General features: G+C 46.4%; 1 protein-coding gene across 1 annotated transcript in view; it reads right to left on the reverse strand.

Annotated features, from left to right (window-relative positions):
• SKI (SKI proto-oncogene) overlaps nucleotides 1–17,542 on the reverse strand; it is a 101,942-nt gene extending 84,400 nt beyond the window's left edge. The window contains exons 1-2 of the mRNA XM_069035135.1: nucleotides 16,436–17,542; nucleotides 15,406–16,327 (exon numbers count right to left, since the gene is read on the reverse strand). Coding sequence (XP_068891236.1) covers nucleotides 15,406–16,317 — 912 coding nt within the window. The 5' untranslated portion in view covers nucleotides 16,318–16,327; nucleotides 16,436–17,542. The remainder of the gene's footprint in view (nucleotides 1–15,405; nucleotides 16,328–16,435) is intronic.
• Nucleotides 17,543–18,280: the final 738 nt, after the last annotated feature.

Raw genomic sequence — 18,280 nt, forward strand, 5'->3', positions numbered from 1 at the left:
TGCCCTGGCTGAACTGGAAAGAAATTCTCTTTAAAAATATCCTGGTACCAATGCAGGATCTTAATAAGATTAGTAATAATAATAAATTTGCAGAAAATGCCTCCAGAACGTAGCTTGGGAAAGCACAAGAAAAAAATGAAGGAATGAACACATCCAATTAAAAGTGGGTATTTTTTATTATTCTATTTTTAGAAATGGGATGAAATTTAAAAGCAAAACGAAAACTCTGAATCACATCATTTACACCTCTATTTGGAAACCAAACAGGTCAGGTCACTCCATGCTCTTTGGTAACTTTTGCTTTCTTGAGCCCCTTACATCGCACTTAGGAAGTAAGACCTCAACAGGCTGATATGAAATGTGCTGCATGCCGTGGAGAGGGAGAAGTGCTTTCTATTACAGTATTCTTTGGCATTTCCACTAATATTGGGGGTTGAGGTGGTGGAGATAACTCAGGATTTCAGTCTCTGCCTGTAAGAAGTGCAGTGGTTTTATTCTTTTTCTTGATCACTTTGTTTCACAAAAGCAATTTACAAAGAGCAGTTACATGAAATGAGGAGTCCTGTCTTCATAAAGAGAATTATTAAAAGGGTGAATTTCCCATCACAGGGTGCTACAGTAAATCTTTAAACAGGATCCTTTAACCCAAGGACCTGAAGGTAACATGAGCACCCCAGCCTTTTGCCCAGACTGGAAGTCTGCTGACTGAAGTGATTCTAACAACGCTCCTACTGCAGACAATTCAATCTGTGCGTTGAATTATTTAAAATCTGTTCTCTACAAGATGCCCAGATGTGAGAATTAGTCACTAGAACTAATGCAGTACTTTCCTACCCATGTGTCTCAAACTCCCATGTAGTAGAAGCCCCATTTTCTAGTCTGAAAGTTCTAAACCCAGGATGTCACCACTACAGCATCAACTACCCAGAGAAGTTAAAGGCAGTTTGTGCTTTGTGGAGGACAAAATTTCACAAGGTAGTGAAGGGAAATCAAAAAGTTATGTCAATCCTAAAGAACAGACCCTTTAAAAAAATCACTGGATCACACCTGTAAATCTGGTGCAGTGCCCTGGATGTGAAAATGTTCTTGTTCCTCACCAGCCTCTCCTCCATGCATGCACATCACAGATCCAAAACTGGAGCCAGGGAGCAGTAAAAGGATCACAACTGGCACATTGCCATGAGAGACAAACAGATGGACACCTTCAGTCCATCAAGAAAAGCTCTTCAAGGGATCAGAGTTCAGGATGGCTCCATCCCACAGCCTGGATCAGGCTGCAATCAAACCCTTGGGCCAGAAAGCCACAGCATCCACCCCCGACATGGTCCTGAGGGCTCCTTCAGGCTGCTACTGATACTATAATGGTGTCACCTAGCTGCAAAAAAACAACAAATAAATGGCTTTTCACTCCAAAGTTCCTTCTTTTCTTTCCTCTATGTGTTGTTCTGCTCTGAGACAATAACCATAGCTCTGCTTTGTCCCTCCAGTTTTGAAAAGAGCTGCAGAAAGAGGGGGACACACGCACACAGAGGTTAGAGGCACTGGACAATGCTCAGGATTGGAAAATGTTACCAAAAAAATAAAATAAATAAATAAATATAATCACAGTTTTGATAGTTCTGTGGGAAAAAAAAAAAAACCTTAGCAAATTTGCAACAAAACTGTTAAGTAATTAAGGCAAGACACTTCACACATGAACTTAAACTGCTAATTAAATCCCCCCTGCTTAATTGACTAGATTTGCATATCATTCAGTGAGGAATGGGAATGGCTTGGGCATTACACAAGCACTTCCTTGTACAGGAAGGCAGCTCAGTAACATAAACTAAGTTATAAGACAAAAACAATGCCCAGTTTCTGAATGAAATAGAAAATTTTCAGCAGATATTTTCAACATGGTTTTGTGAGGAACATTAGAACAGAACTCTCTGCAATCAGTTACTACTCCAATAGTAATATTCAGAACTACAGCAAATGTTTTATATCTGTTCTATTTCCCTGCTATTTAACCCATGATCACTGTCTGCTCATCCGTACAGCTCCCAGTTACTCTAAAAAATGGGTTTACAACCAAGAGAATCCATTTCTACTTGGAAAACGCCCATACCTTCATTTCAATAAGCATAGGAGAAAAAATATCAGTGTCTGTCCCTCTCTACCACTAAACTTAAGGGTGCATTTAAGGAAGGTTTGAGCAAACCTCCAGATCTGTAGCAGCAAAGAAACACTTTGACTCTTAAGATCAACCACAGTCAAGGAAAATGCACAATTATCTGCCATTCCCATCATTCACAAATGACCCAAGGAGTGCAGGATGAATCCAGCCTGGCAGAAGCTCTGCTCCAAGGAGGCCAGATGATGTTTTTAGAAGTGGGTAAAGACTCAGAGTCAGGAACACAACCTCCCCACATGGTAAAAACCGGTTCTAGGAGTTCCTTTCAATAATCTGCTTTTCAAGTGAGAGTTCTCACACCAATGTACACATGAGCACCTGGAGAATCAGGGCCATTCTGGCATTCCAGTCTCCAAAAGAAGAGTGTAGATCATAACATCTCACCGCTTTGGTGCAGAAGTTGGTGTCACATCAGTTGATTTGCACATTCCATTCACAGATATTGATAAGGAGATATTTTTTTACCTCATCTTGTATCTTAAAAAAAAAAATAAAATCAATTCTTTATCTCATTTTTAAAAGGTTCTGTAAGTCTTTGAAACATTAATATTCTCCCTAACAAAGCCAGCAGCTGCTCTGCCAGTCTGTGACATGGATGGTTTTGTTAAAAGGTTTTCATGTGGGGTTTTTTCAGTTCAGTGTGCTTTGCATATGAAACAGGACATTTCCCCACCCTCCACCCCCATTCCCTCCTAATCCAGAAGGGACCTTACTTCCTCCCTCTCAAACAAGCAGCTCATTCAGCAAAAGGGAAATCCCGAGATGCACTCGGGCACAGAGCCTAGAGAAGGAGCTTGGAGAAAAAAACCCAAACCAACAAACCTAACAAAAAAAACACCACCACACACCCCCTCCAAAAAAAAGAAGGAAAAGAAGCGCTACCAAGTGTGTCCAAACCAGCAGGAAGAGGAGCAATGGAGCTGGTAATTACGAATTTACTTCTGCAGACTTCTCCTTCGGGACATGGCTCTGCCCTGCTGGTCTTTACCAAATTTTCCAGGGCTGCAATTCACTTTTGGCCCTACGGTGACACCGCCCAAAGCTGCAGCTCTCCCCTGCCCAAGGAGGAATCACAGATTGGAGAAGCCTTTACACGACCGGCTGAGGGTGAATTTGGACCAACTCAACTGTTACTTTGTCATGATAATCTGAGGCAAAAACTGGTTTTGGTTTTAAAATGAAAACAAAACCCAAGCAACCTTTTCTTAGTTAAGAAATTGGTTTGAGCAGGATCTGTGTGTCTCCATATTTCTCTTCCCCGAGACTTTGTGACATCATAATTGTCTACAGCAGTTAGTTCTGATGTCACAGGGAATTAAGATTTTGGCTGAGGGAGCAAAAAAGTTCAAAAGTGAGGGGGATCTAATTAATAAGAGATTTTTTCAAGGACAAAACCCACATACAAGTACAGCAATTTCAATGTAAGGGTTTCACATCTGCTAAGATGGGATCCAGCTGCTCCTTTACAAGCATATGAATGAGCATCCCTCTTAGAAACAAAGGAATATATGGAGTTTTGTGTGACTCCACTGAAATCAAATCAAGTTATAATATGAGAAAACTGCACCAATAAATTAGTCCAGCTAACAAGGGCAAATTTGATAAAATTTTTTAGAAACCTAAATTATAAATTTGCATGTAAATTTGTAAGAGCAGAATTCAAATGTTGAAATAGACATCTGAAAGGAAAACCTCCACTGAAATCCCATCAATTACTAAAATTTTCACTTGTAACATCTCAGCAGAATGTGACCCTCAGATTATTGCCAGTGATGAAAACCTGGCCACATTTGGGAGTGATTTCCACTTTGAGATACATTTTAATAAATTTGGACCAAGTCCAGTGACCTCACTGGAGTCAAACCACAGAGGCTGGAGTGAGGCAGTCCGGGTTCCATGGCAGGGTCTGGGGCAGGGAAGCTCCAACTTCTTCCCTTTCCCTGCATCGAACCCTGGCAGGGTTTCCCTGACAGCATTGATGCCACATGGATGATCCTGGCTGCATCCCAGGCCAAGAGAACTGGGTAAAAGAGCCTCAAGGTCTGGAGCACAGGGACATTTAGAATATTCTCTTTTTTCTCTAATGGCAGGAGTTAAAGCTCACCATGAGTACACCAATGGAAGTGCAGGGACTAAGCAGTGCAGTGATGCCACATAAGCTTGGGCTGCTCACACAATTCTCAGCCATGATTCCAGGGAAGATGTTCCTGCTGGGAACCTCCCCACACGCTGTCCCCTCTGCTTGTGCCACTGCCGCTTCTCCTGGAGCTGCAGGAACTCATGAAGCTTCACAAAATAACCCAGAACAAGGGAAACAAAGAGAACACTGCGATTCTTTGGTAGCAGTTTGTGTCCCATGGACTCAGTTTGTGATTTAAAGAGTGGAGAGTCCTCTGGGTCACAGAATTAGAAGCTGCTGTCGAAAAAAACGAGTCAGTTGTGCACCACAGCATGGAAATACAGGTGAGGCAATAATCCCCATGAGGGAATGCGGTGGAAGGTGAGCCCACAGCTCCCACTCCAGCTCCTTCCTCCCCACTGTCCCAGTGCCTCTGCGGAGTGACTGGGACAGAGACGTGGAACATTCCCCATCCCCAGCTCCGAACTGCTCAACCCCAACTAAAGCGAAGCGTGACGATCTCTACAAATGCAAATGGCCCAAATGCCAAGACTAACATTTCTAAAACCTAATTCAACTCTTTCATTTCTTAGCTGCAGGCCCTTTGCTGCCACTCCTTTTTTCCACCCAAACAAAAGACTAAAGGGATGACTCAAAGCAACTTGAATTTCAAGCTAAAGCCACAAAGCACTGAATGCCTCATCTTTAACATTAAACAGGTGTGCAGATGATATTCTTTCAAGCCTCATCACAGCTGGGTTAATTGCCAAAAAACTGCAAAAAGACCAAATTTACTTAAAAGACACATGAATAAGTTAATGCTACAAATAATGAAGAAAGTCATACAACAAATACAAGCAAAGAGTAGTTAAGGAACTGCCAAGTCCCTCTACTCCTTTTTCCCCTCAAAATTACTGATTTACTTTTATTTTGTATTCACAATTTTATATAATAAAAGTATAAAGCCATATAATAATAAAAATATAATTTAATTTTTTCCTTCAGAACTCAGTAGCCTTCAGTGCAATACCTTTGCTCTAGAATCAACAGGGCAAAAGAAAGATCAATGAATCCATTATAAAAAAAGATTGTCACAGAAATGTTTTTAGAAATTAAGGTTTTAGAAAAGGAGTATCAAATTTGCAGGCTGTGAGGGCCAAGGCCTTTGAGCAGTAGTTCTGCATATTCATGGATAGGAAAAGAGAGCACTTTACTCCACTTTTATCACTGTCTGCCACTAAATATGGCCCAAAGGTTATTTGGCTCCCCTGGTTTTACAAAAAACTCCACTGTTGTGGTAAAAAAAGGGCAAAAAGCCAAATGAAAGTAAATCTTTGGCTATATTAGTGCAAGGACTCATTGCATGCCATGTTTCTTATTAGTGACTGAATGGGAACAAAGAAATATCAATGATGGACCTGATGCTGCAGTCTGTGCTCCTCTGAGGCTGATTTACTTCTCCCAGCAGCTCTGCACCACTCTAAATACAGTTATTTCAAAGGAATATTTCTAAATTATACCAGCATGGGTGAGATAATTCACTGAATAAACTGGAACTGCCAGTGGGGAGTTAAGAATGGCAATTTTTTTTTTTTTTTGGATGACTGTTATCTTTCAACTCAGATAAGTTTTCCAACTGTGGAATGATGGTGCTTCAGAAAAGCCTGTTTGACATATAATTCACAATAACAGAAGTGTAAGTCTGAAATCCACTACATCAATGAAGGTTACCAAAATCAAACCATACTTTAGCCTTAATATTGTACATTTTCTACCTTTTTAGTCCATTACTTTTTATAAAAGCTATAAAACTTATTTTACTGCTATGAATAGGTAAACCTGAACAATCTTGAGGATTTTGTAGAGTGAAAAAATACAGAACCTAGAAAAATTTAATAGTTAGTTTTTTAATTATTGAAAGTAATTCACTGCTTCTAACTGGTACTACTGCCACCTCTGTCTCAGTAAGCAGCAGGATGCCTGTGCAACCTGTGTTTTTTACTACTCAGCAGAATTAATTTTGTGAGCTCGATCCTGGAAACAGCAGCTCCCAGCACCATGAGTGCAGCACTCCAGTATTCCCCAGGGATGGAAAGAGAATGACTCTCCCAATGCCAGTGGAACTGCAGGACCAGCTCTCCAGACCTGTGCACCCTCTGGAATGGGTACGGGTGCCAGGACTCGGTCACACAAAGAGCCTCCCACAGAAATTCACACTGAAACAAGAAGTTGTTTCACCCTCTTCAAGTTCAATAAACACTCTTGACTGCAGTGCTTTCTTCTCCTGGGACACAAACTTTGATTTTGCTCAAGGGCAGAACTTCCTTAATAAATGGTCAAAGAATACCAAGAGCAGCATTACAGAGGCATTTCAGACTTTTTAATGGTAATAAAGGCAACGACTTCTTACACAGCACTCAAGTGTCTCTAGACAAGGTGGCGATCAGTGGCTGGACTCCAGGATCCCAGAGGTCTTTTCCAGCCTCAATGATTGCATGATTCCCTGAAATCCAACAACTGAAAGAAAACACTACAGCAGATATGCATCAACAGTGCTGCAGAGCCCAGAAGGATGTCCCACGTGAGTGCCTGGCTGATCTACCTGGACAAAAATCACCACCTGTAACACAGGTAATGTGGGAAGTGGAGGGGGTAGAGGACTTAATAAAAATGCAGGATATGACAGTGAAAAGATATGAAATGGTTTTTCTTCCAACCCCAACAGATGTTGTTCAATTAAGGATGCAAATAAATCACCCTCTGCATTGCAAGTCAGAAAACACACACATAAAAGCTTTCTAAATACATTTCAGTTTAAACTTGCATAATTCTCCCAGTGGAGAAATCATCTTCAACTTATGTAATCCTTAGAAAGAGACATTATTACATACAATTCTGTGCCACTAAGAAACAAGGAAGACATATCTAGAAAAGAGGTGCACCCACACACGATTAATTATATGGGTGTGGAGGGAACAGAGGGGAAGAGCTGGAACAGGGATGCAGAGCCCCGAGTCTGCTGTTTCCACAGAGACTGAGCTGTGAGAGAGCTCCAGGGGCTGCTCCCCTTTCACCAGCCAGAACTGTCTGTTATACTTAACCCAGACTTCCGAACACTTGATATCCTGTCTGCTATTTCAATGCCCTTACTCAATGTTTCAGACAGACATTACACAAACTGGCTGGTGAAAAGAGTTGAGAAACCAAGAAGCAATCCAAGTCAATGACCTTATTCTATAAAACGATACCACTGAGTGAACAGCGGGCGAGGAACAAAGCCCAGGGTACCACGACCCCCGAATCCATCACTGAAGTCTTCCCCAGGAAAAGACAAGCACCAGGCTCTACCTTATCTTGTTGATATTGCTGCTGTCTTTTAATCCTTAAAGCCTGAGTAGTCCTTGTGCTTCCAGTGGCACTGATTCTCATACCAAAACAGAAACAGCTTCCATTTTTTCTTCAAGAAAAAAGAAAAAAAATCTACAGAAAACCAAACATAAAAGTCCCATTTTCTACAAAGCATGTGCAAAGGTAACTGTACAGAAATCAATAAACAACAAAGCCAGAGCCTACGTTATTGATTAGCTACTTTGCTGTTTACCTCCAGCATACAGAATGATGCTGCAATTTTTACATACCCATAGAATCTCCAGCCTCGGGTACATTTTCCCTGACTCTTTAAACAGGACTGTTAGAACAAGACTGCCTGAGTTAGGATGGCAGGACCTGTCTCATTTCACAGCACATATGTCTCTGCAGCTTATCAGGTTGTGTTAATATGCATCCACTGCTTGGAGAAGCCCAATCTTACATGATAGCAACCAAACCATAGATGGAGGCGATGATAAGAGCTCCACACATGGGAATTCCCATTGGCTCCCAGAAGAGCTCTGTCCATCACACACTGACAGGATCAGAGCTTGAGTTAGTATCAGTGTTTTCGTCACCTCATCCAACCAAAAGTCAAAGCAAAATCGTTATCTCAGTGCAGAGGGGCCAGTCTCTATCAGCCAGCAGGAGTCCCCAACGCCAAGGAAAGCTGCACACTCCATGAACTGCGTCAGATTTAACTCTGAGGCCAAGCTTATGGTCCTTGAATTTGCATCAGCAAAAAAGGCTGATCCTTATCCCAACCTTAGACATACTTCTTCATTGTTAAAAAAACAAACAAACAAAAAAGGACAAATCCTAAATACAGGAAGAGAAGATCTCTGTGGTAGATCTCTACCACAACCTTAAAACCAAATCTTGCATGTAGTGACCAACAGACAAAACCCCTTCAGTCTGAAGCCAGCTCTCAGTTGCCCCATTCAGTGAGGTCCACCAGGATCAGAGCACCAAATGTCTACTAAACCAAATCCTCATTAATGAGCAAAATGAAAATACTTCAAGTAGCAGAACTACAGGGTCTCAGAGTCAGCACAGTCCTGTAAACACCAGCTAAGGCCATAAACTTGGTGAAGCCACTCTGCCTCAGCACTGGGACATCCTGGTTCAGAGTCTGTCCCTGGTCTCTGCCACTACTGCCAGTCAACACACAGGAAGGAGTCTATTACACACGAGTCTGCTGTGGTTTGTGGGTGAACTGGTTCCAATTACTGTGGGCTGATTGCTTGAGTGGGAGCTGTAGAACCGGCTCCAAAGCCCCAAACCTTCAGATTAACCTCTGGTGCTCCAGAAGATACGGAGAAGGTGATTTCAGTAACAATTTGAGTCTGAATCTCTATGCTGACAATGAAATGTAAGGCATACAAGACTGCACAAGGTGTAAAGGAGGAGGGAAGGGACCAGAGCACATCTTTTCAGAGCAAACCTGCTTCTTTGAAATTATTTTCCAAGAATATACACTGCCTGTATTGTAGACAGAGAGTGGAATAGCATTAAAAAACTGGTGCTGATTTATTAATTCATACTACACATTACCCAGATACACAAAACATATGCAAAGTAGATATTATCTAATAAAATGTGTCATTAGCACACATGCTTTAATTGACAGACTTCAAACAAAAACATGCTATATTCCTACATTTTAAAGTAATGCTTCCTGTATGTGAAGATTAATCTGAATTAAGTGCTCTACGGCCACTCAGCTAAAATAGATCAGCCTAGTAATTGATGGGATTCTATCAGTAGATTCTCCACAATCCAGTATAAGTCATTTTTGTCTAATTTTTTCCAAAATCCTCCTATTGGTTTTGCTGTAACTCTTCCACGACAGTTCCCTCTTAAGTAAGAATTACAGTGTCAAGTCCAAAGTGTGCTTTAAAATAAAACCAAAACAACCAAACCAAGCCAAATATTTTTTAGAAAAAAAATCTCTGTCTTAATACTTCACACATGGAGACACAGCTCCTCATGTGATGGCAAAGCAGTCTGGCCAGCTGAGTCAGCAATGTGAGTTCAATCACCAGTGATCCCCAGTAAGAGCCAGCCCACTCCTTACGGCACTGGGGACATTCAAACCCTTCGCTTGGGTGAAATTACTCTGCCAGCAGATGAACATAAGGTGAGTTTTCAGTGAGACTGCACACTGCATCTCTGTAGACACCCAATGCCTGTGACCCTGGAGCCCCCCTGCTCTGGCAGTGCTGGTGCTGGGGGTGCAGATAAGGAACGAGAGGCTCCAGCCCAGCGCTGCTGCGCTGCCCGGACACGCTTGGAGCAGCCTGGCGCAGACGCCTCCAGATGCTTTTACAACACCGATCCAAAGGCGCCTCTCAGCAAGTGCAAACACACCCTCCCGGGTCAGCCAGCCCCAGCCAGCGATACCTGGGCTCTCAGCCTGCCAGGGACCAGGTGTCGGGCTCCCAGCACATCCAAAAAGTAAGCGGTGTTTACACGCATCTTCAAAGCACACTACTGTTTGGGCAGAACACACGCCCAAGCCCGAAACCACAGAAATGGAGAGGCAAGCGAGAGAGACAGCCCAGACAATGGAGGGAGAGGCAGAGGTTTAAATATTTTAGGCAGCGATTTTCAAAAGCAGGATTGCATATAATTCCCTCCCTAATTCAAGAGAACTGACTTTAGGAACTCTTCTGCAGCAGGAGAGAGCCATGGTTGACTCAACACCATTAGATCATTCGCAGCACACTCTTTGTCCAACACACATGCACGTACCTGCTGCTTTGTTCTCGACCTACAACATCTGTAAAACTGTTTGCACGGTTGAGAAAAACTGCTGATGTTTGCTTAAACACTGACATCTCCCCAGGTACATGGGATTTCATTCAGGCTGGTGTCACTTTTGAAGTTCAACTTTTAAGCTGTAAAAGGCTTCTTAACTAAGCTACTGCCCCAAGACGTCAATGTTTTTGTTTTAGGGACTTCTAAATTTTTACTGGAGCATCTCTAAAACAATTCTTGGACATCAAGTAGAAAACAGGACTTCAATATTCCATGGGAAAACAACTGAACCCTCAGTTCTCGGGCAAAAATTTTCCAACAGTATTTCTTGCGTCAGTTTGCATCAAGAATAAATCCATCCTGCAGTCTGAACACCACTGCCAGGGAATAAACTCAGAACCTCTCTGCTACACCCACCATAGGATATACCCTATTAACACATAAAGGTTACTACTGCCAGAAGGCAGGACTTTAGGATAAGACACACATTCCAGCCCTACTCCTGCAGCCTTTCAGGTGGCCATAAAGCACAGCACAGCAACCACTGGGCAGCACCTAAAAGCCCACGTCCTCCCTCCAGCCGCGCCAGCGCCGCGCCGCTCCACTCGCAGCAATTTGGGTTCTTTGATTTGGCTGCACACTTGACCTGGCTAAACCTTCCTCCAGCTGAGCGAGCTGCATGTTGTGGCAGCACTGGGTTGGGAGGCATTGTGAAATAAAGTGGGAGGCCTCATGTGCTCATTTGTGTGTCAGTACCCAGAATGCTGCTTCTGGCTTCCAGCTACTTCATAGAAGTGCTGCTGGGACTTGAACCGTGGGAACACGGCAGCACTGGGTGTGTGGGTGTGCTCACACGCGTGCAAGGACAGCTCTGGCTCTCCTGGGCCCTGCTCACAGCCAGTCCTGCTCAGGGCACAGATGTCTGGCACACGGGTGGGGAATCTCAAAGCGCTGTGAAATGTTGCTCGGTTCAGCATTGGAGAAAAAAGGTTAGAAACAGACACAGTCAAACCCACCCTCCTCTTCTGGAAATAGCAACCAACAAAGCCTTCAGGGCTGCGTCTGAATTAATTCTGTGCGAGTGGAGCATCCTGATGTGAGGCAAGCAGGGAGCTGTCTGTCACACGGGAGAGGAGAGCAGTGCCACAGACACACTGAAGCCACATCAGTCCCACAGGAGAGCACGCACCAGGCACCAGCGGCTGAGCCCAAGGAAAAGGCTTTGGCACTGATGGTGGATATCTAGGACCCTGTTTTGCAACCCCATCAGGTTATTCACATTTTTAATTTCTAGAAACACCCCAGAATGTAATGGTTGTGCTCCGTGCATGGTGGATGAAATGAGACAGGTAGGGAAACAGGACACCCACACAAGTAAAAGCCGTGTTGGTGCAGAGAGAAAGCAAAGCACAATAAACCCTGCATGGGAAGGTGGAACCCCCAGTGAAGGATACAAAATAAGTAAAATGGAGAAGTTATAGGGCTCAAGAAAAGAAAGAGCTTTGGGAAGTGGCAGGAAGGTGAAAGACCTTATGGACAGTCAATTACTCATCCAAGCATGAACAAGGAAGTTATAAAAACCAAAATTTTAAAAGAGGGTAAGGATAGTGACTGAGGCCTTTATGGTCCCTGCTCTAGTGGGGGGCTCCAGCTGTCACAACTCCCTCCAGCTTTTGGTTAAGACCCTTTGCTGGCTCCACACAGGTCTAGACAAAGGATTCTTCTGCAAGTTGCAAGACCAGGTAACAGGAGTCTTGTTCAACCAACACCGCTGACCGAGAGATGAGACCTCTGCAGCTACACATCCATCTCCTGGTACAGACGGATGGATATGCACTACAGATACTTCATGTACAGAGAAATATGCACTGGGAATGAAATATCTAGAAAAAGCTACACCTTGTAGCAAAGCTTTAAAACCACACCAAGGAAAAAAAAAGGAAAAGGGAAACAAAAAAAAAAGAGAGGAAAAAAAGGCAGTTCTGCCACTACGCTGAATCTGCATCAGGGGCTTGTGCCAACCCAGCTCCTCCATTTAAGTCAGACCCTTAAAAGGCAGAGCTGTGCTGGCAGAAATCTCCAGACCTCATCACAGAAACCTCATGGAGACACATGAAAAGGTCAAAACACTCACTGCTGCTTAAACAGCCATAAAATTGGTCATATGCATCCCATGCTACCAACATACTACCAGAACCCCAGGGCAAACACACCACACAACACAGTGAGTGTACACACAGAGAAAAATAAATAAATTGAGAAGCTGAAAAAATAAGGCCACTCCTGAAAGCAGAAAACCCAATATCTGACACAGCAGCTTATGGCACACCACACACAGAGGGCACAGGAACACCTCTGTACGAAACAGAACAAAGCAAAGCTGAGATCTACATCAAAAAGGAAGCCCACCACAAAGACACATGTGCTTCACCCTTTCATCCCCAGAGACAGCCAGAACCCCACAGACACACAAAACCCACAAAGGATTTAACACACATGGAATGGGACCATCCTGTCATTTCCTCACTAGGCATCTAAACTTTACTCCAATGTTACTTGCCCCTGGCCACAGCCTACCAATCTTAGAGCCTGATTAAATCTCTCCATAATTATCCGCACACACTGCTACAACACAAATGACCTTAGCATATGATATCCGTTGGCTAAGCCCAGTGGAAAAAGACTTCAGGAAAAGGAAGGATAAGCGTACAAAACACTGCCAGCACTGTCAGGGTCTCCTCAGGACTGCACTGGTTCAATAGAAGCGTCCTGAAGGCAGCTCAAAAGCCTTGAAACTTAATATGAGATAAAACATTCTGTTTTCTCTACCCCATCGTCTGAGCAGACACCGCTCTATTCTTCCCCACCTCACCCCTTGCCACCTTCCAAATGAATTTATGCAGGCGACTTAGCATTTCACCATGATGGATTTCTGGCAAAATTTTCCAAAAAATAGATGGCCACCATTTCCTCACAGAATTTTTGGCGTTCACTATTAGATAACTTTAACTCACTCTTGCAAGAAGTGCTGCGCTCCAGGCAGATTTTGGAGGGTGAGGGAAGAGTGCTTCTCATATTCGGAACTAGGACCCATGAAAGGGTCCCCAAAAAAACTGAGGCACAGCCAAGGTTTAGTAATCTTTTCTTGTTCTCGTCCTGCAGCCTCGCCTGGGGTGTTGGATAAATGATGCAGCTGAAGAGAACACTGAAAAAGCCTTGCAAGAAAAGGAAAGTACTCCTCTACTAACATTCATTTTAATAAAACTCTGGAAATGACCAAGTCAGGGGCACAGGACCTTTCTACAACAAGAATGTGGAGGTTTTTTAATTTTACTTCCCAAACGAAGCATGCCCTAGGAAATTCCTTTCCCAGCATGAAAAATGTTTCCAGTTTGAGAGCCATATTCTCCTCTCACATCCATGTAGATCTATCCCACCATTCCATCTCAGCACATGACTGACGGAGAATAGACAAGCCATTAAAAACACATCCACCTCCAACCACGGGGATAATGTGCCTCATTACAGCCCAGCTTTGTCACAGCATCCTGACACTCTGGGGAGGAAAAGGAGGGGTGAAGACAAGGACTGAGCCGGGGGCCAGGAGAGAAACTGGAACTGGAAAAGTGAGACTCTGCTCCCTAATCCAGAAGTGTGGAGCCCAGTCAGATGGGCTCACTAGGCCTCCTAGGCTGGTTGTGGAATTACTGTACTGTTTGCACAGCATATTTTTTAAAAAATCTGGGGTTTGTTTGCGTATTCTTGTTGCACTTTTTTAGAAATAAAAGCTCTACCTTAGTCAGAGTGCGTGGCTGACCCTTTAAACAGGTATTTGGTAAGTTAATTGAGAGTTTTCACCGTGGGCTTTAAATATTGCTTCTCTTTTCCAGGCTTGTGTACTGCCCTTCCACTCCAGACATAAAAACCCAAAGTTTGGAAATCTCTGACAATGAGGCAGAGCCCAACCAACAAACCCGCAGGGGAAAACTCGGGAGGCAGGAGTTTGCTTTCCCCTTGCGCCGGGGGAAAGGAGCAGGAAGCAGAATTGCTCATCCCCAGCCAGTTGCACCATCGCCAGGAGCCAGACAGACATCCCGCTGTCTGGGAGTCCTCAAGGCCTTGTGGCACTGCTGCCCATGGAGCAGGACCGGTGCCAGATGCCAAGGCAGCCTCCCACCCACACACCAGGGATTCTGGGATCTAAAGGCAGCTCAGACTGAAAGAAAAACAAGCGACACCTAAAAAAAAAATGTGCTTTAGCTGTCTGGCTCAGCACAGCACGGCATGGAATACCTTAAGGAGCTGCTGCAGCTGGCCCTAGACAGAGTCATTTGCTGGATGTATACATAATCCAATATACAAAAGCCTGTCTGCTGAGGAAATTTAGGCTCCACAGGGATACTCTAAAAGCAGGGACTTCTCCATTCACGTTCTGCACTCTTCATCTGAAAACCCGTAACCTGCACTACCGGCACGATTTTTTTCTTAACAGGCACATTTTATTTCCATACAACCATTCAGAGCATTAACCCCCACCTCCATCCCTGGCGACACTCAATCGACCAGAGGAGTGCACGGACTTGTGTCTGGAGCCACCAGTACCTGCTCCTTTTTTCTGGCTTCTCCCTTGCCTTGACCCCTGAGTGAAGAAGCCCTTAAGAGCCGAACTCACGCACTTCCAGATAAAGTCTGGGGCAGGGTGATGGGCTTCAAAGACCAGGGTCCACGTATAGTAAAATATACAAATACACATACGTAATTTAAACAAACTCCAACCACCGTGCTCAGAACACAACCGGAGAAATAAACGTGCCATCTCAAGCGCTGCTGCTTCACAGCAACACACACACGGGGAGAATGGAGAACACGATTAAAATTGCTAAATGACTCCAAGGGAAAGCAGCTGGCAACAATTTGGGTATATCGATAAATGTTACCGAAATCCCCCCCCCCCGCCCCCTTTAAAATTACAGGCACCACTTACCCGGGGGGCTTTCCTCTTGTATTTGTTGTTATAGTCAAATTTTTCTTTCATTTCATCTAAGAGCTGGCCCAGTCTAGCTTTCTCCTCTTTCCCAGTATAATCCTGGCTGAGGAGGATATAGGATCTCCAGTTTGCAGAGTCAAAGCCCCAGTGGCAAGTCCTGTTTTCCAGCGATTTGTGAGAGTGGACCACAAATTTGTGAGGTGGGTACATGAGCCTGCAGTCCAAGCACTGGATGCAGGCTGCGCTGGGGTTACTGTAAAGCTCTGGCACCAGGAGTCCCTTACACTTCCCAAAGCACTCATGATACACCTTGAAGCTCTTCTCCGTGAGCTCCAGCTCAATTGTGCTAGAGAATTCCTTCTTGCAGTGGGGAGGATAGGTGCCACCATAAAGCAAAGCGTTACAAAGCCTCTCAGCATCAGTTTTCGTGATGAGCCCGCAGGAAGGAGCGGAGAAGGGCAGGATGCCCATGACTTTGAGGATTTCCAGCTGGTCAGCAGTGCATCTGGAGCAGTAAATATGTAGCTCATCACACACCGAATTAATCTGCTGCAGGGAGAAGTCCCTGAGCACCGAGTTCAGGATCTGGGGCAAGCAAAGCCGCTTCTCTCCGCCCACCACGAAGCAGGAGATGGTTTCTCCTTCCAGGATGGTCTCGCACCTCTCTGTGGATCTGTCCGAGGGCATGAAGAAGGGACCAGGCATGACCGGAGGAGGCTGGATCGGGGGCAGATGCAGTACAGGTTCCGCTGGGTCTTTGCCATTGTCTTTCTTATACATCTCCTGTGCCCATCGTGCTGAGAAAGCAGCAGGGCCACCCAGGGAGCTCATAGAGCTCAGATGAAACTGTTCCAAGGTCTTCTGCAGTCCTGGATGAGGCTGGAAGCTGCTTCTACTTACAGTCTCCATTTTTTAGTTTCTATTCCCAAAACAAACAGCAAAAATCCCCAGTTATCTTCCACCCTGGTGCAAATCCACTTAAGGGATTTTTTTTAAGGAAAAATATGAACAAAATAAAACAACCCACCCTTGTGTTTTTCCTCCTTTTCACTCAGCAATCCACTAACGGAGAGGAAATAAATCCTTTTGTATGCGTGTCTCTCTCTTCTTTCTTTTCTCTTGGTTCGCGTTACAATTTCAAACCCTCCAAGTCTCCAAGCTGCCCCGATGGAGCACAGAATCACGGCAAAAAGAGGTCTTCATCCGAGCACTCACCCCCTCAGCCAACCCCCAGGCAAACCAATCCCTCCTCCCACACCTCCAACACACACTCACTCACACACACACACACCACCCACAGAAACACAAAAAGTCTGTGCCACGCTCCGAGCACCCGGGGCTCAAATATGTTCTGGCGGCTGCTGCTTCTCTGCAGTGATCTCCCTTCTGTCCATATCCACCGAGGGAAGGCGCGGGGGAGGAAAGTAAAAAGCAGGAGGAGGCAGAACGCTCGGTCTGTGGAAGGAACAACGCAGGAGAAAAGGCCCAAATCTCCGGCACTGCCAAAGCGGCGCGGGGGCTCCGCACGGGCGAAGAGCGGCTCCGCTGCCCCTCGTGGTCCCTCTGCTCGGCCTGGGAGGGCTCCTCGGCTCTCGGTTCGCCTTCCTTCCCTTATTTCTGCCGGCGCTCTCGTTGTGCCGTGGGGAGCCGCGGTGAGAGCGCACACATCCTCCCAGCTCCTCTTTCCAGCAGTGACTGAGAGTGCCTGAGAGCTGAGCTAATGCAGGCGGGCTCAGCCTCCCGCCCTCCGCCTCCCCCCCTCTGTTTGTTGGTGTCTGCCTCAGTCATTGAATCCCGGCCAAGAATGTGACCAACTCCCCGGGCCGGGCTCTTCCAGGAACAGCGCCCGCCTCCCCCCTCGCGCTGCGCCCAGACCGGCCGGGATGTGCCGGGATCGGCCGAGCCGAGCCGAGCCGAGCCGAGCGAGTCCAACCGAGCCCGGCCGAGCTGAGCACAACCGAGCTGATCCGAGCCCAGCTGAGCCCAGCCGAACCGAGCCGGGATGTGCCGTGTCCAGCCGAACAGAACCGTGCCGAGCCGAACCGAGCTGTGCCGAACAGAACCGAACCGAGTCGAACCAAGCCGAGCCGAGCTGTGCTGATGGTGCCGAGCCAAGCCGAGCCGTGCCGAGCTCAGCCGAACCGAGCCGAGCCGAGCTGCTGCACGGGCGGGCGCGCGGCGCGGCCCCGGCGGCAGCGCCGGCGAGGGAGGGAGGGAGCGGGGGGGGAGGATAAACTGCTGGGTTCACGGACCGCCGCGCCGCCAAGGAGGGGCGGTAGGGCGAGGGCTTTTTCCCTGTCGCCGCTGGATTTCTGGCAGCGGTGAAATGGAGCAGGCTCAGGGAGCGGCGCTGATCGCGCTCGCACGGGCACGGAGCGTGTGTGAGCACTCACAGCGCCCTGCCCGGCGTCAACTGCGGGCACACGCCCCGCGCCGACAGCAGTCACAGGCGTGAGAGCGCGACTGATGGGCGACAACCGCGCGGGACGAGAGCGCATCCTCGGGGCGCCACGGGGCACCGGAGCCCCGAACCCACCGAGCGCCACAGGCGAGCGACACGCGTGTGCTCCCCTGTCCCGGCACACGTGTGCTCCCTTGCTCCGACACACATGTGCTTCCCTGTCCCGACACACATGTGTTCCCCGCTCCCGGCACACGTCACACGCTCCTTCCACCCACAGGCGACGCTTAACGCGTGGAAGGAGCGAGAGGCGCAACCGCAGCGCGGGTGGGCAGAGGTTGGGGGCCGCCCGAGCCCTCGCCGGAGCAGGAAGGCAGAGGCAGCACTAGGGCCACGCTGGTGGCACACGGGCGGGTCGGCTCCTGGGCTCGCACCCAACCCGCGGGGCTGGGGCTGTCCGGGCTGTCCGGT

Source organism: Aphelocoma coerulescens, chromosome 21 (assembly GCF_041296385.1).
Source record: "Aphelocoma coerulescens isolate FSJ_1873_10779 chromosome 21, UR_Acoe_1.0, whole genome shotgun sequence".
Classification (NCBI taxonomy): Eukaryota; Metazoa; Chordata; class Aves; order Passeriformes; family Corvidae; genus Aphelocoma; species Aphelocoma coerulescens.